Below are 27,899 nucleotides of genomic sequence, written 5' to 3'. Positions count from 1 at the left end.
GTCGCCAACCACACCGATCGTAGCCAGGGCCGAGGGGTGGAGCCCGCAGCGGCGTGCTGACGTCAGAGAGGGCTGCGACGCCGCCCGGTCCGCCGGGGTGCTGACAGCTGTGTACGCTCAGTTCGCGGAGCCGGGCCTGGGCAGCGGCGGGGCCGTAGGAGTTCGCGCGGCGTCTGCTGGCTCCGGGGCGGGGGCTGCGGCGGCGGCGAAGCCCCCTCCCCGGGGAGGCGGGGCCTGGGTGAGCTCCCCGCTTAGGGAGCAGCGGCGGCCGGGAAGGATGCATCAGAAGCTGCTGAAAAGCGCACATTATATCGAGCTGGGCAGCTACCAGTACTGGCCGGTCCTGGTGCCCCGCGGCATCCGCCTCTACACCTACGAGCAGATCCCCGTGTCCCTCAAGGACAACCCGTACATCACCGACGGCTACCGGGCCTACCTGCCTTCCAGGCTGTGTATCAAAAGGTACTGACTGGCCGCCTCCGCTGGGTGCGCCAGCGGGGAGCGCCGGCGGCTCCTCCTCCTCTACACCCTTTTTGTCTGGTCCGCCTGCTGCTTTCCCCGCTGTTCTCCGCGCCCCTTGTTCCCTAGCTGCTCCATCCTTTTCATCCTTTTCTGCCCCCTCTCCTCTCTTCGTGATCTTTCTTTCTCCCCCGCCGGGGTACTTGATCCATGGACTAATGACGGTAACAATGATCGTGAAGTCGCTAACTCCAGTGCGGCTTTGCTGTTTACAAAGGGCTCACATCCTTTATTCCATTCGGTGTTCATTGGGGGTACATGTTGGAATCGACCCCACCGGCAATGGCGAGGACATACTTGCTCCTATGTATACCTAAGCTTTGTTTATTTTTAAGGCAGCCGTATGGAAATTCAGATATTTGGGGCCAGATAAATGCCGGTATAATCGGAAACAAGTTCACATTGGCATATAAATTTTTAAAAATTCCTGATTCATGCATTTAGTAGGTAGTATGGAGCCCCTGACAGTCTCCCTACCAAGTCCTACAGAGGAACGCAGGTATGGCCCTTGTTCTCGTGAATCTACTGAACTCTAGCCTGGATGACACACATTAAAGAGCTAATTACACTATTACGTAATAACCATTGTGAAAAACGCTGTGTGGGAAAAGCACTATAGCAAAGGGGGCCTATAACGGGGTGCTGCCCTCCATTAGAGCACTGTAGAAACATCTTTAAAAAAGGAATGTCTTCATCATCTACGTTCTTAAAATTGAGTCCCTTGAAAGCCTGGGTTTAAAAAGAAAACAAAACTGAAAAATTAGTGTTCTAGTTCTTAGACTAGATTTCTGTTAAAACTCACTTGCCTGCATGCTCAGTCTTTAAGTCATATACAACTCTTTTGCGACCTTATGGACTGTAGCCCACCAGGCTCCTCTGTCCATGGAATTCTCCAGGCAAGAATACTGGAGTGGGTTGCCATTTCCTTCTCCAGGAGAGCCTTCTTGACCCAGGGATCAAACCTCCATCTCCTGCATTGGCAGGCAGATTCTTTACCACTGAGCCACCTGGGAAGCCCCAAAACTCACTATATGTACTTAATTACAGGACCCCACTTTAAGAGAATTGAGATACTGATGTTGGTTGGCTCTAGGTCAGTGTAGTGACAAACCCCACTGCTGGAATGTGAGCTATTGAGTTGCTCAAGCAGCAACCACGTGTTTGATTCTTGATCTTCTTTTTGGCACCGTCCTTCCACTGTTCCTTCACCCTGCCTGCCTTTGAAGTACTTCTCTAACTCAGAGTCACAAGGTGACATCACTGTCCATCTCTGCTTGGCTTCAGTGAATGGCCCACGGCATTTGACAGTTTGATTCGTGAGTGCCATTTCCTCCCCATCACCTTCTTTGCATAAGTTATTACACAAGAAATCAGAGCTAGCTCCTGCTGTGGATGTGAAGTTCCACATGGATAGAGCGGGTAATGAATTATCTTAAATAATAGCTTTAAACCCACCTCTGCATTCTGATGTTAGGGTCCAAATCTCATAGATCAAGGAGTGAAAATACAGTGCTCTAGATCTCAGGCCGTTGAGTGAAAAAGACGTGAGTATGCAGATCTGCCACTTCACAGCTGTGGGACCTTAAACAAAAGTTAACCTCTCTCTGCCTTATTCTCCTCATTTGCAAGAATGAGGGTAATTACAGTATCTGCTTCAGAAAGTAGTAAGGACTAAATGAGTCCTTGTGTATGTAAATGCTACACCCAGCCTGGCACATAATAAACACTCAGTAAATGGTGACTTGTTAACACCATGATCTTTTAATTTGAAGCCGGATAGATGCTGATGAAGAAATATATTGTTGATTTTGCAGCTGATCGGAGTATGTGTCTAACTTCTCATTGATTAAAAGTAGATCCCCTCCTAGGGATATTCTTCTAAGTGCCCTTCCTACCAGCTTGGTGTTGCCAGGTTCCGCTTTTGCCCTCTCTTCTTTTCTCTGCCTAGAGGGCCAGCTGTATGTCTATATCTATATAGATACTGATATCTATATCTTAAGTGTAAGGAGAGGTTTCATGTGTCACAGCTGTTCTGCCAGTACTCTGTTAGTTGGAAGGAACGTGCCATGATTGTGCCTCTCTGCTCGCTTAACCAGGTTACACTGGGTTTCACCACATGAAAAGTTCTGAGGTAACGGATGTGTACTGGCTGTCAAACAGTCCTGGGCTTAGATATGTTTCCTCACATTCCTGCATCTCTTCTCCCCCTCCCCAGTATAAGCAGTGTTTATACTTGGAGCTTGTACAGGATAAAGCCTGACATTAATGATACGAGATCCGCTCTATCCTTGATGATCATTTGATTGTGTGAGACTCCACTGTGTTCATGGCATGGGAATATGGGAACCATGGTGACTGCTGCAAATTCTGTGTTAAAGTTATACCTTTGCTTGTGTGCTCCCTCATGTCTGACTCTTTGCAACCTCATGGAATGTAGCCTTCCAGCCTCCTCTGTCCTTGGGATTTCCCAGGCAAGGATACTGGAGTGGGTTGCCATTTCTTCCTCCAGGGGATCATCCTGACCCAGGGATGGAACCCAAGTCTCTTGCATTGGCAGGTGGGTTCTTTACCACTGAGCCACCTGGGAAGCCCTATTTAAACTCAAAACCAGTTAGGGCATATTGAAAGAGGGCAAGTAGTACTGATATTAAAAGTTCAGTTCAGTTCAGTCGCTCAGTCATGTTTGACTCTGGGACCCCATAAATCGCAGCACACCAGGCTTCCCTGTCCATCACCAGCTCCTGGAATTTACTCAAACTCATGTCCATCGAGTTGGTGATGCCATCCAGCCATTTCATCCTCTGTTGTCCCCTTCTCTTCCTGCCCCCAATCCCTCCCAGCATCAGAGTCTTTTCCAGTGAGTCAACTTTTCACATGAGGTAGCCAAAGTATTGGAGTTTCAGCTTTAGCATCAGTCCTTCCAAAGAACACCCAGGACTGATCTCCTTTAGAATGGACTGGTTGGATCTCCTTGCAGTCCAAGGGACTCTCAAAAGTCTTCTCCAACACCATAGTTCAAAAGCATCAATTCTTCGGCGCTCAGCTTTCTTCACAGTCCAACTTGCACATCCATACATGACCACTGGAAAAACCATAGCCTTGACTAAATGGACCTTTGTTGGCAAAGTAATGTCTCTGCTTTTGAATATGCTATCTAGGTTGGTCATAACTTTCCTTCCAAGGAGTAAGCGTCTTTTAATTTCATGGCTGCAATCCCCATCTGCAGTGATTTTGGAGCCCAAAAAAATGAAGTCTGACACTGTTTCCACTGTTTCCCCATCTATTTCCCATGAAGTGATGGGACCAGATGCCATTATCTTCGTTTTCTGAATGTTAAGCTTTAGGCCAACTTTTTCACTCTCCTCTTTCACTTTCATCAAGAGGCTTTTGAGTTCCTCTTCACTTTCTGCCATAAGGGTGGTGTCATCTGCATATCAGAGGTTATTGATATTTCTCCCAGCAATCTTGATTCCAGCTTGTGCTTCATCCATCCCAGCGTTTCTCTGGATGTAAGTTAAATAAGCAAGGTGACAATATACAGTCTTGACGTACTCCTTTTCCTAATTGGAACCCGTCTGTTGTTCCATGTCCAGTTCTAACTGTTGCTTCCTGACCTGCATATAGGTTTCTCAAGAGGCAGGTCAAGTGGTCTGGTATTCCCATCCCTTGAAGAATTTTCCACAGTTTATTGTGATCCACACAGTCAAAGGCTTTGGCATAGTCAATAAAGCAGAAATAGATGTGTTTCTGGAACTCTCTTGCTTTTTCCATGATCCAGCGGATGTTGCTAATTTGATCTCTAGTTCCTCTGCCTTTTCTAAATCCAGCTTGAACATCAGGGAGTTCATGGTTCACGTATTGCTGAAGCGTGGCTTGGAGAATTTTGAGCATTACTTTACTAGCATGTGAGATGCATGCAATTGTGCGGTAGTTTGAGCATTCTTTGGCATTGCGTTTCTTTGGGATTGGAATGAAAACTGACCTTTTCCAGTCCTGTGGCCACTGCTGAGTTTTCCAAATTTGCTGGGATATTGAGTGCAGCACTTTCACAGCATCATCTCTCAGGATTTGAAATAGCTCAACTGGAATTCCATCACCTGCACTAGCTTTGTTCATAGTGTTGCTTTCTAAGGCCCACTTAACTTCACATTCCAGGATGTCTGGCTCTAGGTGAGTGATCACACCATCGTGATTATCTGGGTCATGAAGATCTTTTTTTGTACAGTTTTGTGTATTCTTGCCACCTCTTCTTAATATCTTCTGCTTCTGTTTGGTCCATACCATTTCTGTCCTTTATTGAGCCCATCTTTGCATGAACTGTTCCCTTGGTATCTCTAATTTTCTTGAAGAGATCTCTACTCTTTCCCATTCTATGGTTTTCCTCTATTTCTTTGCATTGATCGCTGAGGAAGGCTTTCTCATCTCTCCTTGGTATTCTTTGGAACTGTGCATTCAGGTGCTTATATCTTTCCTTTATGGCTTCCCTGGTAGCTCAGCTGGTAAAGATATTAAAAGTAACCTCCTGTTATTCCAATAAAGAATAAACTCATGCCACCTGGAAACTAGTTTGGTTTCAAAACAGCCTCAACAAAGTTGTTGCAGCATGCCTTTCTTAAAGGACATCTCCGGTGGATCCATTTCTATTTATCCTGCTTATCTCAAGTCCATTTAACTTTGTGCTTGCATGTTATATATACTGAAATCAAAGTGTTATTTGCTCAATCATGTCCAACTCTTTGTGACTGCATGGACTGTAGCCTGCCAGGTTCCTCTGTCCATGGAATTTTCCAGGCAAGAATACTGGAGTGGGTAGCCATTCCCTTCTCCAGGTCATCTTCCCTAACCCAGGGATCGAACCTGGGTCTCTCGCATTGCAGGCAGGTTCTTTACCATCTGAGCCACCAGGGAAACCCAGTGTATACTAAAAAGGTATTTTGAGTGTGCCTAAGCTTAGCAGATTTTCAGATGCCTATAACCAAATGTCAGACTGTGTTAGCTAGCACCCAGTTTTAATCTGCATGTTTATTTCTGTAGACACGTAGCATCTAATCTGAGCAGGACCCTGTGCTGAGAACAGTGGTATCATAAAGATGAATGGTGCCAGTTGTCAGGGAATTGATATGCTGGAGAATGAGATGGAATTTATACATAAATAACTGAAATGGTAAACATAATAAGAGATGAGAAGGGAAAAAAAAAAAAAACTGTAAGATCCCAGGATTGATGAGTTGTGGAACAACTTAAACTAAATGGTATGTCAAATTTAAAAAGGCTAAGATGGAGTTAAGGGCTTAAAGTAGCAAGTATTAGATAGCGTCTGCCACCAACCAAATTGACCCTACCCTTATAAATGCCTCCAGTGAGCCAGCAGATCTGAATCTGAGCTGCATGTTTGGTTTTTTTTTTTTTTTCCAGTTTGTTCATTTTATCTAATGAGACAGTAAACATCTGGAGTCATTTGCTAGGTTTCTTCCTCTTCTTCACGCTGGGAATATATGACATGACATCTGTGTTACCTTCAGCAAGTGCATCCAGAGAAGATTTTGTAATTTGTTCTATTTGTCTCTTCTGCTTCCAGGTAAGTCTCATTTCACAAGCACTATTGTTGATAAAGAGAACTTTGGTCCCACAGGCTTGGGCAGGTGGCTGTACTCCACACCCACCACTTGCTGCAAAGAGACCCAAAGCAGCATGTAAGCTAGCTTATTCGATTTCCTAATAGAAGCACCCAAAGTATGTTTTTCTGAAAGTGTATTTGAAATCCATGAAGTTTTAAAGATTGAAAAAATTTCTTTCTTTTTTCTTCCTTTCTCTACACATCTGTGCTATAAAATTAATCCAGAGATAGAAATCTCTCATTGTGTTCTATTTGCCAACTGAAGTAGAACCCTGCTGCTAAGTTGCTTCAGTCGTGTCTGACTCTGTGTGACCCCATAGACAGCAGCCCACCAGGCTCCCCTGTCCCAGGATTCTCCAGGCAAGAATACTGGAGTGGGTTGCCATTTCCTTCTCCAGTGCATGAAAGTGAAAAGAGAAAGTGAAGTCACTCAGTCATGTCTGACTCTTAGCGACCCCATGGACTGCAGCCTACCAGGCTCCTCCGTCCATGGGATTTTCCAGGCAAGAGTACTGGAGTGGGATGCCATTGCCCTCTCCGGAAGTAGAACCCTACTGTGTGCTTAAAACTTGTTTGGGAACATTTTTCACCTTTTATATGTCTATGACTTTTGTACTTGTTTCCTTATTGTCTTAATTCTGTTTCCTCATTTTGCTGGTATTAATCTTTTCTCTCACTTTAATGTTAATTTCCTTTGGGCCTTGTGCACTTTCCTGATTTCAAATACTTTCAGTTTCTTCTCTGTGCCATTTCCCCTATTGACCTAACATGTGTTAGTCCCTCAGCACTTTCCCTTTTCTTCAGGAATCTGTAAAAGGGCCTTTAAAAGTTATGTTTAATAATTTTTCAAACAGTTTCTAAAGAAGAAAGCTAATATGAACCAAAATCCAGTTGATATTTTTTAAATTAAAAAAAAAATGCAAAGTACAGATAACCATAAAAATGGAAAGAAAAAAGTATCATCCTTCCTCCCCCAGACATAGGCCAGCACATGCAGCAGTTAACCTGCTGCTGCTCTGAAAGGGGAATCCATAAGTCAACCACACAGCTGTTGCTTTCATTGTGTATTAATCAGTTTCAGGCCTTCATCATCTGACTCAAAACTCTGGACTTAAATGATTAAGAACCACAATGGAAACATCCCCCTCTCCTTTTTTTTCTAATTCTAGTTTCTAGAATAAGATTTTTAATTTCTTTGAGGGAAAGAATACTCTGTATTTTTGTGTCATTATTAGAAAATTATTTTTTCTTTAAGTATTTTTTTACAGTATATGCATTCTCAGGTTTAATTTTGTCCCAATCAGAGCCTAAACATCTCTTAAAAACCTATCTCCATTTTTAAAATGGGAATGAATCCATTTGCCCGTACTTACCTGTCTCAGATGGTAAAGAATCCGGCTGCCGTGCAGGGGACCCGACTTTGACCCCTGGGTCAGAAAGATCCCCTGGAGAGAGGAATGGCAACCCACTTCAGTATTCTTGCCTGGAGAATTCCATGCACAGAGGAACCTGGTGGGCTACAGTCCATGGGGTCTCAGAGTCAGACACGACTGGGTAACTAACACACCTGGATACTATAGACTGAGATGCTGTTATAATCAATAATCAGAAAAACTGGTTTATGCTCTACTGCTAGTCATATGGATACTCTCCCCTGTGAGGATCCCACAAGCTTTCCTCTGACCCTCGGCCTGCCCTTTATCCTCCCAGCCACAGCTGATGTTAGCTCAGGGAATGTATGTTTATTTTCATAGTGGTTTAAGAAAGCACTGCATTGTAAAACTGAGAAGATGAAATAATTAAAACACCTGCCAGTGAAGAAATGCCTAAAGTGTTAGAGTCACTTGCTCAAGGATGTTCAGTAGGACAGTAAAGTCCTGTTCTGTTAACTGCTAGTGCAGTGATCTTTCTGTTACACACAGCACAGCTTGCTGAAGTCACCTGAGCACACCTGCCCTACTTACAAATACCATTTTTGTGATTTTTATGATATTATAACTTGCTCACCCAGTTTCCCCAGATTCTTCGAGTCAGCAGGCAGCATGGTAAATCATCAGTGTATGTATTAATACTGATATACATTTAATTTTTTAAAGATACATAACATTTTTTTTTCCTCTATCCTGCACTTTTTAAATGCTCATGCTTTCCTACCAACAAGATTAATAGAGTGCATTCTGAACAGTAGAGTGTAATTTCAGGGGCTTTGCACTTTGCCAGAGATCTTTCTTAGAGAAAAATAAAATTTGAGAATGCCTTTCGCTAGATTCAGTTCCTTAATATTCAGTTCCAGAAATATTTTTTTCATATCTCCTGTCTATATCCAGGCACTAAGCCAGGTATTGGGACTCTGGTGCAGAACAAAACCAGCCTGTCATCAAGATCAAGTCACAGACGGGAGAGTGAGGCAGGGCATTGAAGCATAAAAAATGTGTGGACCGGCCCAGAAGCAAGAGACAGCTTAGCACTTTCTGGACTTGTAGGTGGTGGTGTTTGTCTACCTAGGTGGAGTGAGATATTCCACAGAAGGAAACTTCCCAGAAAACAGACATACTCAATATGTCAGATAATTTTTCAGCCAGTTTTTTTTTAAGCAACTCTAACAACATGTCCCTTTCGAAACAGAACATACTTAGTCTAAGTTAGCTTTTCAAACATTCATATGTCCTCTATGAATACCATTTATTTTATTAATCCTTTCCACTTGAAACTGTAATTTTTCTCTTTCCAGTTTTACTTTCCTTTTCACAATGAAAGTAGCTTTCTTGTTGTTTCTTTTTATTACTATAAGATATGCTCATGTAGAAATTTGAGCAAACAAGTGGTATTTGAAGAAAGTATTATAAAAAGTCATTTGAAATTCCACTTCCACAGTGGACATTTGGGGTGAAATTGCTGCAGATGTTTGTGGGTGCACACGTGCCTCACACTTGCCTGCCTACCTTTCTGTCTCCCCCCTTCTGAACGTCATCGACTCTGCTTACTGTTTGATGTCACTCGGCACTGTGGCAATGAGATCTTTTCCAGTCAGTGAGAAGGTACCCCTTCATGTTCTCTGGATGTATCCTTTTATCTCAACGATAATAGAAAACATAACTTCTTAAAGTTATGTTTAATTTGCTCAGTGCACTCTGACTTGCCGTTTAGTAGCCAAAGCCACAGAGCATTAAGGATTTTAGACAGCAGAAGAAGAAATGAGACTCTGGCTAGGAACCTTGTTTTGAGCGTTGATATTGAGGCTGTGGGGACTGATTTGTGTGTTGTTTGTTTTTAGTCACTAAGTTGTGTCCCAGCTGTTTGGAACCCATGGACTGTAGCCCACCAGATTCCTCTGTCCATGGGATTCTCCAGGCAGGAATACTGGAGTGGGGTGCCGTTGCCTCCTCCAGGGGATCTTCCCGACCCGGGGATCGAAGCCGCATCTCTTACGTCTCCTGCATTGGCAAGCAGGTTCTTTACCACCAGCGCCACCTGGGAAGCCCATAGAATGGCTGCTGCTGCTGAGTCACATCAGTCGTGTCCGACTCTGTGTGACCGCATAGACGGCAGCCCACCAGGCTCCCGTCCCTGGGATTGACCAGGAAAGAACACTGGAGTGGCTTGCCATTTCCTTCTCCAGCGCATGAAAGTGAAAAGGGAAAGGGAAGTCACTCAGTCATGTCAGACTCTTCGAGACCCCATGGACTGCAGCCTACCAGGCTCCTCTGTCCATGGGATTTCCCAGGCAAGAGTACTGGAGTGGGGTGCCATTGCCTTCTCCGATAGAATGGCTAGATGACCGTGTATCTGGCCCATTTTCCCCATCCCCACTGTCCTTGCCTTAGTGTAGGCTCTAGTCATTGTTTCCTAAGGCTAGTGTTGTAACCTCTCATGTCAGCCTTTCTATAAAGGTGCATTTAAAATAAAATCTTCAGTAGTATCACAGAGTCCATAATACTGAAGTTAAGACTCCTCGATGTATAGGACTTGTCCTAATCATATCATGAAGAACACCACATGGCATTCATTGCTCAGGGTGTTGTGTTTAATATGCTGCTCTTGCTGTGGACCCACCAGTAACCCTGCGCACACCTTTGTTTCTGTCCTTGATGAATGCCAGAGCAACTGAAGGTGCAGCTCAGGTGGCAGCCCTCTTAGAAACTACGGAACTTTCTTCCTCCTACGGCTCCTGCCCTCCAGTGCACACATGCGCCCACAGACCCAGTTCCCGCCCTCCTCTGTTTTCTAGCTGTGCTCTGCACTGTTCCTACAGGACTTCCAACATCACCATTTGCTCACTTGTCCAAAAAAAATCTCTTTGATAGTAGATAACAACAATAAACAATATACAAATAAACAATATACAAATCAGTCCCCACAGCCTTCATCTTTGTATTCCCAGTGCATGACACACAGCTGGTATTTAATGACTAGAGGGAGTTCAGCTACAGAAACCTTATCAATCTTCAGAGCAGCTGATTGAATCAGATAAGCTTTACTCTCAATTTGGCAACATAGAATCAGCATAAGTCACAATTATTTTTCCTTGAATGCACCAAAGCCATGTTTAACTTTAACTTAAAAGTAAACTCTATACAATGAAGTCTCATACAGGCATAAAAGATCTTAAATTAAGTGAAAAAAACAAATAGCAGAGCAAACTATATGATTTTATCTGATCAATATAAAATGTGTTCTTATATGTGTATATATAGACTTCTGTATCATAGATGTTTGATATGTTCATTGAAAATGCCTCGACAGACACATAAAAGATATTATCAGTGGCTATCACTGGAGAAGAGATTGACTGGGTGGGGCTTATTTTTTTTACATCATCAAATTCCATTTTTTTTTTTTCATCTTTCTAAGGACATACCTTACTTCTGTAGTAAGTAGTTTTTAAAAGGAAACTTATTCATGGATCAAAATAAGATGCAATAGATAGATTTCCTTCTATTGTGCTACTCATTTAAATTGTTTATCTTATAAAATAGCTATCATTATAGATTTCTTTATGATTTTTGTCCCTGTTTTACCCATGAGGAAACTGAGGCTTAAGAAAATGACATACAGTCAGGCACAAAGCCAGAGTCCTCTGTGTCTAGGTCTGTTTGGCTGAAAAACCTGGACTTCACCTGACCACCTCCCTGAATGTCATGCATGAGTTGCTTTTATCATTTTGTTTGTTTCACTTTGATAAGAGTTGTTTTATTTTCCCTAGGTCTGTATGCTTTGCTCCGTGGGCTATCATCTCTTTTCCTGCCATCGATCAGAAAAAACCTGTCGAAGATGGATGGCATTAGATTATGCAGGAATTTCTATTGGAATACTGGGCTGCTATGTCTCTGGTGTATTTTATGCATTTTATTGTAATAATGTGAGTAACTTAAAAACATTTTACATACTCCCTTTCAGGTATAGGTCTTTTGTCTTTCCATGATTCCCTGGAACTTCTGAGTAGACACATAATTAACTTATCAAAGAAATATCAAATCTAGTGGAGGCATAAACTCATTTTTCAAAAGGGCCCCATGATCTCTAACATCTGTTATTAGCTCCTACTCCTTTTACTGATTTTCCGTGGAAAATATATATATGCTATCTTCTGAAACTTAAGCATTGAATTTTACTATTTCCCCACTAAAACCATATAGCTACCTGAGTCCTCAGATGCACATTACACATCTTTTATTTTTGTGTTGCTGGAGTTGAAGATCAAGTTAGTGCTGGTCAAAATTATGAAGCTAGGTGCTACTTTCCATTTTCCCTTCTTATCCTTTATTCCTCTCTCAGTGGGAAAAAAAAAGAAAAAGAAAAGTATATCTCTGAATGTGTTGACCCATATTCTTATATAAGAAATATATTTTCCTTTCCTTAGTCTTATATTTAGAGTCAGACCTAGAGACAGACCAGATGGGTGGTGAGTGTTTTTAACAAATGTGTCTACTCTGAATTCTAACATATCTTGTAGCTCAAATGGTAAAGAATCTGCCTGCAACGCAGGAGACCCGGGTTCAGTCCCTGGGTTGGGAACATCCCCTGGAGAAGGGAATGGCAATCCACTCCAGTATCCTTGCCTGGAGAATCCCATGGACAGAGGAGCCTGACGGATACAGTCCATGGGGTTGCAAAGAGTCGGACACGACTGAGCAACTAACACTGCTACTACTACTCTGAATTCTTGATCACTGCTGCTTTCTGAGCCTCAAGTTACAAAAGTCAGTTTTTGCCTTGGGTAAGCAGCATTTGAAACACTGTGATCAAATTATTCAGCAGCTGATCTGAATATATTGACCAACTCCCTCCTCATCTCATGTCTCAGTCAAAAAGGCGAACTGAACCTTCCATCTCAAGACCTCCCATTCAGAAAGTCCTCATTGACCCGCCTCTCTTTTTCTCTTGCCCCCCACCACACCATTTTCTCTTTTCCTTTTATCCTTTTAGTTCCTTCCCTTTCAGAGCCAAAACTGAGCTACTCTGCCAGGAACAGCGGACCTGCTAGTCACAGGATGAGAGTCTGTCCTGTCTGAGCCCTCCCCATGGAATGAGGATCCAGACCATATCCCCAGCCTTCACTCCCTGGGAGGGTGGGCTGCAGCACAGGAGACCTCTGATTGTTGGAAATTCTTGAGTAGGATCTTTGTCTCTCCACAATAATAGAGAAAAATGGCAACACTGCTAGAGTGTAAAACTAGCAAGGTGAAAAATCAGAATTTGGTTTGAATGTAAGAACATTATTAATGATAGCCACTTATTCATAAGCCATTTGTTCTTCAGGCCTGATTACATTGGAATGGAAGCATATAATTAAATATATATGCCCTTTACCCTGTTGAAAATTGACTTGATTTTAGTAGTAAACTGCCCATATCCGCTCACCTTTCACAACTTACTCGTTTTACATGAAAATGTTGACATCTTTAAAAATAGGCTTTTGAGTATGTAATACTAGAAGTTTTTTTTGCTTTTTCTGTATTTCTCTGAAACCGGTTTTTTGTTTAACTCTTCCCAAGCATATCTGATAATCAAAGAGACTAGTGGGAAAACTGTAAATCTTTTTTCAGAAGAACCAGAACTCCAGGGTAGATTAAAGAGGAAAAAAAACAAAAATCTGTTAGAGCTAATACAATCCATAATCATTTAAAGGAAAAATTGTTTTCTTACTTCTGATATCTCATCATTTAACCAAATATTCAGTTGCTCTAATGGCGCTTTACCTTTTAAGGAACACAGGCTGCTTTGAGAATGAGATTGAAAACTGTGGACCCTCCATCCCAGATAATATGCGTTTGGGTGCAGACTGATCAGTCATTTTGACATGTGAGTTTCAGGAAGTTGTAATGGTTCCAGAGAAGTCCTTGGAGCCCAGGTTAAGAATTCTGTCCTAACTGAGTTGTTAGGACAACTAACAGCTTTTGAGCTTCAGTATTAGCTTTTCAACCTCTCATTTAGATACCTAAATATTCTGCAAGTCCTTCACACATGATATATTTTGAAATGAATGATATTTCATGTTTCACCATTTTCTACCCCCAGTACACACACACCCTCCCGCTGGATCACTTTGTTCACTTGCTCCACTACTAGAAGCCATCTGCGTGGCCTTTTCTACAGCAGACAGCTGACCCATCCTCTGCTGCCCTATCCCATAGACAGTCAACCAGTAAAATTTTAGTTTATTTCAAAACTGTCTCCTGAATCTGGTGCTCACATCTGTCTTCTTGTTCAGCAACAGTCCAAGCTATTTTCTCCTTGAATCAAATATTTAATACCCTTCTAGCTAGCTTCCTGTCACCTCTTTTTTTTTTTTCTTTCTTTACACTGATGTCAGAGTTATTCTAATAAGTTAGTTTGAAAAACAACCACATCACCTTTTTCTTCAAGAGCTCTGCTATTCCCTCAGCACCAGCTTGGAAAAGTGTCTGCCTTTCAGTTCCCTTCACAAAACTTCCTTGCTCCCTTGCACTTCCTTTTCCTGGAGAACTCCCTCCTCTCACAAAATCTTAAATATTCCTTGGGACCCAGGTTAGTTGTCGTTTCCTCTGTGAAGCCTTTTTTAACTCTTCCGGTAGCAATTGCTCCCTCTTCCGTGGTCCTACAACATTCTGTTCATAACTCAACTGCAGTCCTTATCCTTTGATTATAATCATCTCTTTATACGTCCGCCCCCTCATAGCCTGTGAGCTCTCCCACTGAGCTTTGTCTTTGCTGCCACAGGACTTCACTTGCCCCTGGCATATAATAGGTACTCAGGGAATGCTTCTGTGTGAATAAATGTGTTCTTTACCACCTCACTTTGGGGTCTGGTTTGTCATCCTAAGAGACCTAACAATTGTATGCAACATGCGTTATTTTAAGGAAGGAAGGTAATCGTGTTTGGAAGTGAAAATACGAAAATAAATACAGTTTGGAATGCGTCCCGTAGAAGCCAAAATCAAAAATTGCTTATTTCCTTCCCTTATTGTCAGTGACAATTAAAATGCAATGTCCTTTCTTTCTAGTATTGGCGTCAAGTGTACTTGATCACCGTGCTTGCTATGATCCTGGCCGTGTTCTTTGCTCAAATCCATCCCAATTACCTCACACAGCAGTGGCAGAGGCTCCGTTCTATCATCTTCTGTTCTGTTTCCGGGTATGGAGTCATCCCTACTCTCCACTGGGTGTGGCTCAATGGAGGAATCGGTGCTCCTATCGTTCAGGTAGGCTGAGTGTGGTCAGTATATTCCCGTTCTTTTTGTCCTTTTCATTTCATTCCTTTGGGTAAAGTAGTGTACTCCGGCCAAGTGGGTGGGTCTTTGTCATTTGAGGGCACATTTGTAATTGCATAATGATGCAGTAAGTTTTCATATCTATACATTAATAGATAAAACATACTCTGAGGCATAGTTTCTAACTGCTATTTTCTTCTGAGATGTTTTTCTGTAAGATGATACGTTCTTAACTCTCTTTCTGTTCCCCTTGGAATGTAAATATCCAGGTACTCCCTGTAGAGGAGGACTCCTAAGTTTCCAGCTTTGTCATCTGGGGCAAGGTTAGTGCCAGGAGAAGCAGCTGGTTTGCTTGTTAGTGGAAGGGAAGGAGTTGGGAAGGATTTATTCCTGTGCCTCTTGAGTCTGCAGTACCTGTGGAATGTTAAAGTGGAGATCAGGTGTGGATTTAGCTCAGAGATTGAGACTAGTAGTAGAGATTTGAAAATCTCTTGGCAGCTAGAGCCATGGGACTATATTCTACCCCGCAAGGAAAATATATTGAGAAATAAAAGACCATTGGTTGTTATGGGGAGAGCTGGAGTACATTAGGAAGAACCTCAGTGAGAATTCCTCAGCATTCTTGAGAAGGGAGTTAGAAATAAGACCTAAATTCTTAGAGATTTGTATATAAATGCTCTAGGTATGTGCTAGGGAGTAAACGAGAATTTTTAACATAATTTAATTATGCTGAGAAATCTAGAAGAAATTTCATGCACTTGTTGCAAAGGTACCTTTGGAATAATGGAGATTTAAATGCAGGTTTTATTCAAAAGAATTATATTTTTTTAGAAGAGGAAAGGCTAATGGTAGGTTATAAGACTAAAAAATTGGGATAAAGATGTGATAGTGGTAATGAGTAACCTCAGTGATCCTGGTATCTGTGAAAACATCAGTTTTGTGACAGTTTTGATTCCCAGAAAATAGAATGGGGAAGTGCCACTCTCTTAATAGATTCAGTCCTAACCAGAAGTGAATAGTTGTTGACATTCAGAAGTGAATGTTTTGGGATGAGGGAAATGCATCTTTTTAAGCTTATCATATGGAGAAGGAAATGGCAACCCACTCCAGTACTCTTGTCTGGATAATCCCATGGACGGAGGAACATGGTAGGCTACAGTCCATGGGGTCACAAAGAGTCGGACACGACTGAGCGACTTCACTTTCACTTTCAAGCTTATCATAAGCTTATCTTGTTATTAAAGAAAGAGCACCAGACCTATTAAGCCAGTAGATTATTAAGAAATTCAGGAAAAAAATAAGTGTGGGGGAGGGCAGGGGGACACTTTCCTGTGTTCAGCAGTCTTAAAATAGAAAGATGGTTTAGGAAGACTGGTTCTCTAAGATGGAAATATAACATAAACAGAGGTCATCCCAGTGCAGAAACAAAGGGAGGCTTCCAGAGAAATTCTCCAGTAAGGTCTAGTTTTAAAAAGATGGAGAGAGAGGCACTTGACCAAAGATGCAAAGTTCCAAACAGCTTATCCTGGAGGTACAATGGAGCTCTGTTCTAGAATGTTTGTAGAATCTGAGGTTGATTGTCTGAGAACATAGGATTCAGGGGAGAGGGGCTCCATGATGATTCTCAAATATGTGTCGAGGGAAGAAAAGTCATTTGTTTTATTTCTTAAATGGCTTCTTAGTAAATTAGGTTTATAATCAGAATTAGGAACAAGGTGTATAAATTAGAGCTGGCTGATTTTCTTAGGGCAAGGAAAAGGTTTCCAAGAGAACTTTGCACAGTAGTATTCAAGAGAATCATTTATCCAGGATGGTGGAACAGATATCACTGTTGGGCTGAGCCTCTTGGGTCTTTTCCAGCCACAGATCCCTGTTTAGCCTCTTTGCTTATTCAGCTGGTTACTCCATTCCCACATGTATTCCACCCAGGCACCCGTGTTGTAAATGGGAGTTGGCTGCCCTTTGCAGTTTCACCCTATTGAAACTTTAGCTGCTGTAGTGCCCTGACCCTTAGGGCAGTCTCTGTGTTCCACTCCTGTGAAACGCTTCCTAAAGTATTTAGAGCTAGGTCTCTATGACTGGAGACTGTCTGTAAGATTTAATAGACTTAAATCCCACCCATGAATTCTAATTCTATGTGTTTATATTAATTAGATTTATAATATCGGTAAGTTGGAAGTTCAGTCACAGTCGGGAGATCTGTGAAAAACTATGTTTTGCTTTTCAGGACTTTGCACCCCGTGTAGTTGTGATGTATGTGATTGCTCTTCTTGCTTTCCTGTTCTACATTTCCAAAGTTCCAGAAAGGTATTTTCCAGGTAGGTATATGTTTTTATAATGGATTTATGACTTTAGTCTAAATAAATGGTGGAGGTATATATGTCAGAGCATCAAAACAGATTTTTTTTCCAATATTACTGATTATAGAATGGCTTTTCTCAAATGGTATCTAAAACTTGAACTCTGATGGCTTTCACAAACTTTTTCTTTCATTGTCACAATAGAAGTTGAGTCCATAGACAGGGTTACCACCATTTCACTTCACCATTTCATCTCACCATTTCAATAGTGAGTTCTCAACCACTGCTTTTTTGTGGAGCGTTTTGTTCCACAAAAGTTGCTTATGCTTAAAAATTAATTTATATGTGCAAGATTCATAAAACAAACTAGAAACAAAGGAAAATAATAGGATAATGAAAATAAGCCAGGTTTAGGATTACTTCACAACTATCTGTGGTAAGTTTCTATAAAATATATAAGGCCCATCAGTCTGGCACCCAGCTGGTGAGAGGAAATTAAGGATCTTCATGTCCCCAAGATTTACACAAGCCAGGAACTTAAGGACAGATTTCCCTGCTTCAGTTTAGGTTAAAAAAATCTTCTGATAGAAAAGAACTAAGAGGACACTGGGTAAAGAGAATAATGTTGGCCAAAGCATGTATTTGCTTGTTTCAGAGCTTCAGCTCTAGAGCCTGGTGACTTAGGGTCAAATCCCTGATCAGCCCCTCATTAACTGTAGGCACTGAAGTCACACAAGATTTCTCAGACCAGTTTCCTTCCCTGAAACCTGAAGATAATGCTTTTCTCTTCTGGGTATTAGATGAGAACGTGCACATGAAACACTTAGCTCAGCTCCTCAACGAGTAGTGAGCGCTCAGTGAATCTTAGCAGCTGTAGTTCCCGTGACCCCCGCCCCAGTACATAAATGAAATAAGTGACTTAGGAAGGGACAGAGTGGTGCAAGCGCAGGTGAGCTTTGGCGCCAGTCAAGAATAACAGGAGGCAGAGAGCAGTGGCTTTTCGGTGTGAGGGCTGGACGTGGGGAGCTGTTTAAGTTCAAATTGAAAATTGTCCTCCTTCTCTCTTGGGTTAAGAACCTCTTCCACGGTGAATTGAAGAGAAAAAAGGATGAGAAACCATGAACTAGAGAATGAATAGACTGCAGAACCTCAGGCATTCCTCTGTGCATGTGACCTTTCACTTCTGGGTTTTAAATAAGGGTGGAATACAGAGAAGAACTTGTGTATAAACGTTTGGATTTGGGAACATAACTCGGACATGTCCCTGAATTGAAGACCCACCCATGTTCTAGGCAGGGTCAGAATTCTCCTCAGAAAACAGTTCTGGTGAAATACATTTTCATATCATTTTCTTAATAAGTATTTTATTATGAATTTCTTCTTTTTCATACATACAGGTAGAAAATTAACTAATGAAAGTTCTCTACACTTGTGATTATAGCAATCATGTTTTTAGGGCCAAAAATATTCAGATCAAAAGTTCTCAGTTGTCTAATACAGGACACCTATAAAAGGTCAAATGTTATGTAACTTAACTTTTCTCAAGGTGAGCTTGACATAAAACGTGCCCCATGTAGCTGAGTGTGTGGTACATTTGTGCAGGGGAGAAAACAGAGTCCATGAGAAATGAAAAGTCTCTACAGATAAAAGTGATAGATAGTGTCAGGTGTTCATGAATGCATGGCTTAGAAACCTTGTCTGGCCAGTCCTCCCTGATGACCTGGCTCTAAAGAGAAGCTCATTGTAGTGGTGGGGAGATGGTGGGTGAATACTGTGAAATCAAAAACCTTTTCAAACCTAAGAACTTACTTTCAGCTTATGTCAGTTTTTTGTTGTTGTTGTTTTTTCTAATGTAAACATCACAGTGGCATTTGTTGGGTTCAATGATCCCCAAGTTCTCCATGGACAGAATTCAGTGAATCTGTGATCCTCAGTATTTTATGCTTTAAAAATGAGTATGAACTTCACTAGGCTGTCAAACGGTTCCATGACACCAAAAAAAAATAAGGGAACAGAAAGGATTCTGTTGACTTAAACACTTTAAAATCCACATACTATACTGATTATTGTCCTTGGTAGAGAAGACAGAAGGTTAGAGAATATTTACATTATGTGACCGTAGATGCACCAGGAATTACATTTCGATTTCTATAGTTCTGTATTTTGTTATTTTTCAGTATGCTTCTTGCTGCTGCTGCTAAGTCACTTCAGTCATGTCCGACTTTCTGTGACCCCATAGACGGCAGCCCACCAGGCTCCCCTGTCCCTGGGATTCTCCAGGCAAGAACACTGGAGCGGGTTGCCATTTCATTCTCCAGTGCATGAAAGTGAAAAGTGAAAGTGAAGTCACTCAGTTGTATCCAACTCTTAGCGACCCCATAGACTGCAGCCTACCAGGCTTCTCTGTCCATGGGATTTTCCAGGCAAGAGTACTGGAGTGGGGTGCCATTGCCTTCTCCATGCTTCTTACCTGTTAGTTATTTAATCCCCTTGGAATTTATACTGTAACCAGAGAGAAATTAATTCTCCAAGTTGTCATTCCCTTTTCCAGAAGATCTTCCCAACCCAGGGGTCAAACCCAGGTCTCCTGCACTGCAGACAGATTCTTTATTGTCTGAGCCACCAAGGAAGCCTGTATATGAACTAACCAGCCTTAGTTAATTAACCTATTTTTTGTTGTTGTTGATCAGTTGCTCAGTCATGTCCCACTCTTTGAGATCCCATGGGCTGCACCACGCCAGGTTTCCCTGTCCTTCACCATCTCCCGGAGCTTGCTCAAACTCATGTCCACTGAGTCAGTGATGCCACTCAACCATCTCACCCTCTGTCGTCCCCTTCTCCTCCTGCTTTCAATCTGCCAGCATCAGGGACTTTTCCAAGCAGTTGACTTCGCATCAGGTGGGCAAAGTATTAGAGCTTCAGCATCACTAATTACATTTTTCCATTTGTTCCATTTGTCTGATAGTACAAGATGCAGGTCTGAGCTGTCTCCTTACACACCTGCTTAAAATTAAAAATGCTTCAAACAGACTTATACCCAAACACAGCTGTGTCTCTGCTTCATGCCTAATTAACTCCATGATTTGTAGCCCTCATTTCCATTGCTTCTCTCATGTGATGTCTTTTCCTCACCAGATATATATGTTGAGACATGGGAGACGAAAGGTCAAATTCCTGAAATTAACCACATCTAGATTTTGAAAAGACATTTGGAATAGTATTTCTGAAATTCACCAGTACTCTTCATGAATACAACCTTAAAGTCAGACTCAATATGGATTAATCTTTTTTTTAGAAAACATTTGGGTCTGTATTAATCTCAGTTTCTGAGACTGCCAAAATCTTTTAGCTGCTCAGTCATATTTCCAAGGCCAGAGATGGAAGTATATTTTTATTTAAAGTCAAAATCAGTTCAGTTCTGTCATTCAGTTGTGTCTGACTCTTTGCAACTCCAGGGACTGCAGCATGCCAGGCTTCCTTGTCCATCACCAACTCCTGGAGCTTGCTCAAACTCATGTCCATTGAGTCAGTAATGCCATCCAACCATCTCTCATCCTCTGTCATCCCCTTCTCCTCATGCCTTCAACCTTTCCCAGCAACAGGGTCTTTTCCAGAGTCAGTTCTTCGCATCAGGCAGCCAAAGTATTGGAGTTTCAGCTTCAGCATCAGTCCTTCCAATGCATATTCACGACTGATTTTCTTTAGGGCTGACTGATTTGATCTCCTTGCTGTCCAAGGGACTCTAGACTAATCAGTACTCATTTCTCTCTACCTTCCCTTGCAGGACAACTAAACTACCTCGGATCAAGCCACCAAATATGGCACATCCTTGCGGTAGTGATGTTATATTGGTGGCATCAGTCGACAGTGTATGTCATGCAGTATAGACACAGCAAACCCTGTCCTGACTATGTTTCACATTTGTGAATTCAGGTATGGCCGCCTGGGTGTATTCAGTTGTTAAGCAATATATAATGGGGAGGTCTAGACCCCACCATTTCTAAGATTCCCATTCATTTTTCCTTTTCCCTCTGATTGGGTAATATCATGAGTAATATTTTATAAATATGGAAAAATATACTTGGGGATCAGTAATAGTAACTGCTTTGTGGGCCCTTAAGACTACTAACTTGCTGCTTGTACAGAAAGTGAAAATTTTAGTTGGTATTCCCTAAGAATCATCAGAATAACCTGAATGTGAATCCAGTACTCCTTTTCCTGAGCACCAGCTTAACTTCCTTAGGAAGGGCTCACCTCTGTTATAACAAAGTGGAGTTCGCTTGTATGGTTCCTTTCATAGAAGACAGAGTAAATGATCAAGTTTAAGTGCCTAATCAAGGCAGTGTTTGTGATGGCCTGTGCTCAAAGCAAGCTGATCGTGATTCTGAGTAATCACTAGCCTTTCTATGGCTGGTTTGTGAGAAACCAGCACTTCAGATCTTATTTACTGTAGGTTCTCTTCTTTGGAGCGCTGAATTTTTTAGTTTGCTAGAACAAAACTTTAAACCTCTTCTTCAAGTTGAGAGAGGTGTGGAGAAAGGGAAAAGAACTTGCATTGTCATTTCTCATCCAATAAAAATCATACGAAGAACCAATTACATGACAGGTGACAAATTCTGTGGTCTAATTATCAAGTTATTGGCCATTTAAGCTTTTCAGTTTCCAGTATTATGATTTAATCCCATATAGAAGAGTTGAGCTCCTGCCCATAGATGGCAGATTTGGGTCTCCAGAATTCCTATAACAGCAGACTTTTCACCTCTCTGAGTTTGCGGTCTTAATTTCTTGATTGATGGGGATTCTCAGGTATATGGTGCTACTTTCAAGGCCACAGAATCCACATGGCCCAGTTTTTGACACTGAAATGAACCTTAAGCCTTAGAAAAAGTCATGCAGATGCCCCGTTTGATGACATGATTAATTCACCTGCGTTCTGGCCTTTCTGTCTGTATGCATGTGTTAGTATTGCACTGAGAACTCACAGTATTGATAGACACTAGCTAACATTTGGGTCTGGTACTTCATTGTATATATTAAAAAATAGATCTCGCTGCCCTATACCACAGCCTAGCACCCTTGTTCTCTGGTCTTCTCATATGCATAAGTTAAATCCCTTAAAGCAATCATTCATAAAAATGTTGTTTTTTGGAATATAAAATATTATCCAAGTTTCTGAATGGGTTGACATGAGCTGCTTTAATTACTGGTGTATATTCAAAACTTTGAACTTTCTAAGTATCAGGAGGTGTTGACTGATAGTAAAGTTTATTCCCAAAATGCCACTTAAACATTTGATATTTAGAATGTTACTTTAATGTGCCCTAGTTTATGCATCTGTAAAATGTTGTATTTCTTTTCAGTGTAGTGTTGCTGGAATATGAATTCCCCATGCTAGTATCTCAGCAAGGCGAATTCTCCCCCAGTAGACTAAGGGCACACCACATTATACCCATTATTCTGATGGAACACCACTATGAAAATGGCTATTTTAAAAGAACTGACCAAAAGAAAATGGCCAGAAATTTGATCTGTATGCTTAGTGAAAGAAGATTTTGGTGAAATGGTAATAGGATATATTTTCTCTAAAGTATCCATATTGACTTACATGATACTATTGCTTTTAAATAGATATTTTGTCATTTTTGCTAAACAGAGTGGTTATAATTAATTTAAAAATGAAGGAGAAGTCTATTTTAGGTCTGGCACCATTTTTAATTATAAAATCTCAAAATAAAAACATTAAAGTTTCATTTTTTTCCAATTTTTAGAAAAAGTCCTTTTTTGTTATAGTGTATGAGTTATTTAATCCTTGGCTTCTGAATTAATTGATAAAAATGACCAATTTTAAGACTTCTTGAACTTAAAAAGCATATAGGTCTGACTGAAAGGAGAACTAAATTATACCATTGTAAACATTTCATCTTTTTATGAAAATATTAAATATTGTAAGAAAGTTCTTTTTTATCTTTACTATGATGTACTTATTATAAAGTAGGGAATGAACGAATGTGGATTGCTGTCAACTATAAGCACTTCTGTATATCAGCATTTATTGACCACCTACTGTGTGCACATCACTACTGGCAAAAAGTTTAAGACATTGTTAACATTAAAGAATAAATATTTAAAAATTGCATATGAATCTGAGCCTTGTAATAATGTATATTTTTGTTTTTGTAGATTTATTAAAATAAGATTTTAAAAGTACACTAGTCAGCTACAGTATTAAAGTACTAAAAAAGACTGCTTTTAATTTTACCAATGTGTAAACTATAAAAGCTGTTTACCTGTAGACTTTACAAGTACATTTTAAAATTATTCATGACTGTTTTAAATTGTCTGTAGTGATTTGTAAGGTTGTAGTTAACTCATTTAAGGGAATTATCTTTCTACATAAAACCGCTTTCAAATAGCAAAATAGTGCTTGTCTTCTTGTTACACTGAGAGCAATTCAGTGAGCTGCATGGCAAAATGTGAATTATGTAAATAAACTGGGTTTACTAAATATATAAGCGCTGTTTGTCTTTCTTTATAATGCATAACAGCTTCACGATCATGTTTTAGAATCAGGAATGAAGCTTCAGGGAGTGTGTGTCACATCCTTGGCATCCCACCTGGACAGAGTAACCGATTTGAAGATTGGCATTGACTGGCATAAAGCTGTACAGCTCTCCACTCGGCAGGTACCGACCTAGAGATATCCTTTGCTTGCCCTGCATTAAGTATCAAGGGGCATAGCCTGCACGTCTAGATTCCTGGTGAGCCGAGTAGATCTGTATTCACTTGTAATGATCATTCTGAGCAGTTTCACCCCTGCCAGAATATGTGCAATGAAAAGTCAGCTCAGGTCTTTGGGGAGGGGCAGAAGTATCTTTTATTTATGTGCATTATCACAGTAACTGTTTATACTGAAAAGAGGTACAGATGCAATTGGGTACCAACATCCCCTGAAATTCTTTACCATACTTGCTGAGTAGGAGAGAGAATGATCCCAAACTGGAAACTACCTTTGAGAAAACATTTTCAGGAAGGAGAAGCAGTAACGCTGTGGGCGGGGGTCTCTTATGAACAGTGAAACTTCCATCCTTAGAGGGCAGGCATGATAGCCACTAAAGTATACTCTGCAAACCCAGGATCAAAAACATTGCAGAGCACACATGTAAATTCAGTAGTGTCAACAATCTGAAGCAAAAGTGAACTGTCTTTTTAAATGTGCAACAAAGAAAACTTCAAAAGCTCATGCTTTTAGTAGGAAAATATTAACTGCATCTTACATACGATGCTGGAGTTGGACTTTCTTAAAACGAGATTAGCTTGCTCAAAGTAAACAGCTCTAACTGAAGCCTAGATTATTCTCTAAAGTTAAAACTATAACCAAATTTGCACAGTGGTACAGTCTACACTATGCATTTTATATAACTTATATGTGATGTTTTGCTCCTTTGTACCATTAATTTATTAAAAAGAAACAGGGCCCTTATTTTCCCATATAACCTTAGATAAATGTTACAGTTTCTCGGGGGGGAGGGGGGTGGAAGTGCATTTCTAACAAAAAAGTTGAATCTTTCCACAAGCCACCAATCTGAAACTCCAGTTTGTGGACTAATACATAATATTGTGATCTCAACACCAAACTTAGTTCATCAATCCAATAAACAGGTTTTCTGTTTAACATGCCAAAGCCTCGCATCTGTAATCAAGTTATTTTAACTAAATACTTATTAACAGTGAAAAATGTTATCAGTTTTTCAAGAGTTTAAAAAATAAATTTTATGTAAAGCAAAAACGATGCTGAATATTCAAAAGCTACTTCAGAGTCTTATGTCTTTACCTTATCTTCATCACTGTAGGTATCAGTTATTGTAATCCCTGAACAAACTGTATGATCGTTTTGGTTGTACAGATGCTAGGTCAAATACTGTACAAACACAAAATGTATTTTCTTACTTAAATCCAAAACTGGGTGCTCCTTAGACCAGAGATCTAATCTTAATCATTTTTCTCCTCCGTTAGCTCATGCATAATAGATGCATGTGAATGAAAGAACTGACTAGAAGTTGGCATCCAAAATTTTTAATAAGACGACAAATAATGAAAAACTCAAAGTCATTGATTATAAAGAATATGCAATCCATTTGGGATTTATTGCATTTAAAGAAAGCAGATTATTAAAACAGTAGGTATGATAAATACAGTAAGAAAATAACTTTAAATTTCAAACAAAACAAAGTGAATGAGGGATAGGATTCAGTCAATAAGAATAAGCCATGTAAAGGCAATATAGTACTAAAATCAGTTAGTGCTTAATTAGATATAGGAAGGAGGGAAAAAAAAGCAACTGATTCTATTTCATAACAGTTTCCCAGCTGTATCTGAGGATTGAAGTTAACTTTAGAAAGTATGATCTTAACAATTAGAAATATAATAAAGATGAAAATCAGGTTTATTAAAAGTTAAAATTATTTGCTTAGTGGTACATAAAAGGCTTCAGAAAATTCAAGTTTAACAAAAAGTGGAAGTGTAATCAAAGAAAGTGCACTTAAAGCTGTTTGCCAGCAATTAAAAAGTAGCCTATTATTATTACTATACTGCTTACTATTAGATGACTTTTCAATCACAAAAAGAGCATAGTCATAAAAACAATTCTCTTTCAAAAGTAGCACAATAAATTTTTAAATAAAAATAACCCCAAATGATGGCCCTTTGCATTTTCATCTGTCTACCTTATTCTTTTAGTGGCTTTTGTAAACCCTCACTAGGAGTGAATGTTCTTTTAGCAATGATTGTGGTTTCAATTCCATTCAAAATGTAAAAATTCACATTAACTCCACACTAGAGAGATGTGACATGTGCATGCAAGCGCGGGTTTATATATTTACCCTAATGTATAAACCCCACTGTGTATAAAAGTTTTTATATAAACTATCGTTATGTTATTCTCACAGTAGATCTGTCAGTTCATTCTCACAGTAGATCACAGTCAGCTCAACACTGGACCTAAAATGATAAATGGTAAGTAATTTTGCTGTAAAAAAAAGAGAAGAAAATGTTTACTGCACAGTCTACATATATTAAAACAAATGTACCCAAACTCCTCAGAACCAGTGATACGAATACACGTGTACCTTCTCTCAATGCTGATATGAAGTACCACAACCTAAAATAAGCCAAGCAGAGAGTAGGAAATGGCTCTGCCTGCTGCACACCAGAATACAGGAGGGTTTCCCACCAGCAAGATGAGGACAGCGGTCTGTCCCTGTCACACGACAAACGGGGGAGGATCCAAAGCTGCTTCCGTCTACAATTCCAAATAATGGCATAACTGGGCCCGAGTACACACACACACACACACACACACACACACACACACACACACACACACACACACACACACAGGAAAGGGCTCTGCCTGCTGCACGCCACAGTACAGGAGGGTTTCCCACCAGCAAGATGAGGACAGCGGTCTGTCCCTGTCACACGACAAACGGGGGAGGATCCAAAGCTGCTTTTGTCTACAATTCCAAATAATGGCATAACTGGGCCCGCGTACACACACACACACACACACACACACAGGGCGGAGGTCACATCAGTGGAAGAATCACACTTTCCTGATGGATACTTCTGAATAAATATTCTAGTCAGTTTCACCCAGCCCATCACCTTTCCTCCTCCACCTAAAACATATATACCAAGCAACTTTTGTGTCCTAGCAGAATGTCTTACATTCCTCAGTGCCATAGAAGCTGGTCTTTTCAACGCTTAACATTTTGCTGAAGTGGTAACATTAAAATAATTAAGCAAATGGTCCGCTTTTTAAAAGATAATTCAAAACCAAGAAGCATGATTAAAGCTGTTAGGACAGAAATAACTTTGGCCTCAGACTTTTGCTAGCTTTGTAATATGTCACTTCCCTTTGTGATGTTCAAGTATTACAGGTTTAGAGTTATGACAACTTTACATGCTAAAGAAGCACAGAGGACAACTGATTAATAGAGACATGATTTCTTTTCAGCATTCCTTCCTTATGCAAGAACTGGACCATCCCATAATAGAGCCAAACCGAGTGCTGTGTGCCAAGTATGCATTAAGCTCTTTCACACGTCTTGGGAGCTTTATTCTCATAAGGGAATTAGCTGGGCATCAACTGTGTAGAGTGACCTACAGTCTAACAGTAGTGGGAAAACATGATGGGAAATGGAAAGCGACCCTAATCCTATACTTGAGAAAATTCCTCCACTTGAACACAAAGGAATCTCCCCATTTCTATCCCTTTGGGTCCCCTATAAGTACTAAATGTTTCCTCTCGGCTGTAATCTCAAGAGGAAAGTCATTGTGATATAACAAGCATATGACTGTCAATATTTTAAACAATGTCAAAGTGTTTCTTTAGAATTTATCCAGCATTATAAGCCAAAGTGTCTGTCAGTGTCTAAATCATTTAAAATTATTCAGTGTATTGAAAATGAGTGTAAGCAAGCCCTTGGTATCTGACAGACTCTAGATATTTCATATTACATCCCAAGGGGACCACACTAATTCATCTGTACCCCTTATAAATTATGAAACTCATGAGGTCTAGCAGAGACAAAGGCTAATAAGGACTAAAATAGTCAAAGAAGCATCTTGTATATACATCAACCAACAGATTTTCATTAACAGATTGTTTGATACAAACCTACTGTAGTTCATGAATTGACTATGTGTAATCATCAACTCTTCACTTTTAAAAGAAAGTATCACTTGAATCTACTTTGTAAAGTTTTAAAGAAC

At 40.5% G+C, this 27,899-nt stretch overlaps 1 protein-coding gene across 2 annotated transcripts in view; it reads left to right on the top strand.

The window, feature by feature from the left end:
* The first annotated feature begins 277 nt into the window (after window positions 1–277).
* PAQR3 (progestin and adipoQ receptor family member 3) overlaps window positions 278–27,899 on the top strand; it is a 30,984-nt gene continuing 3,362 nt past the window's right edge. The window contains exons 1-7 of one of the 2 annotated variants that reach the window (XR_011145083.1): window positions 278–462; window positions 5,935–6,097; window positions 11,340–11,495; window positions 14,620–14,817; window positions 17,054–17,144; window positions 20,911–21,059; window positions 23,691–23,809. Coding sequence is in view for 1 of the 2 variants with exons in the window: in XM_068975474.1 (XP_068831575.1) it covers window positions 278–462; window positions 5,935–6,097; window positions 11,340–11,495; window positions 14,620–14,817; window positions 17,054–17,144; window positions 20,911–21,053 (936 nt within the window). In the remaining variant the exon portion in view is untranslated. Of the gene's footprint in view, window positions 463–5,934; window positions 6,098–11,339; window positions 11,496–14,619; window positions 14,818–17,053; window positions 17,145–20,910; window positions 21,323–23,690; window positions 23,810–27,899 lie in introns of those variants that run through there. The other variant, XM_068975474.1, reaches the window with a different exon arrangement.

The sequence above is a fragment of the Capricornis sumatraensis genome, chromosome 7 (genome assembly GCF_032405125.1).
Source record: "Capricornis sumatraensis isolate serow.1 chromosome 7, serow.2, whole genome shotgun sequence".
NCBI lineage: Eukaryota > Metazoa > Chordata > Mammalia > Artiodactyla > Bovidae > Capricornis > Capricornis sumatraensis.
Note: the sequence above shows the minus strand (reverse complement) of the source record. Positions and strands in the feature narration are given on the sequence as shown.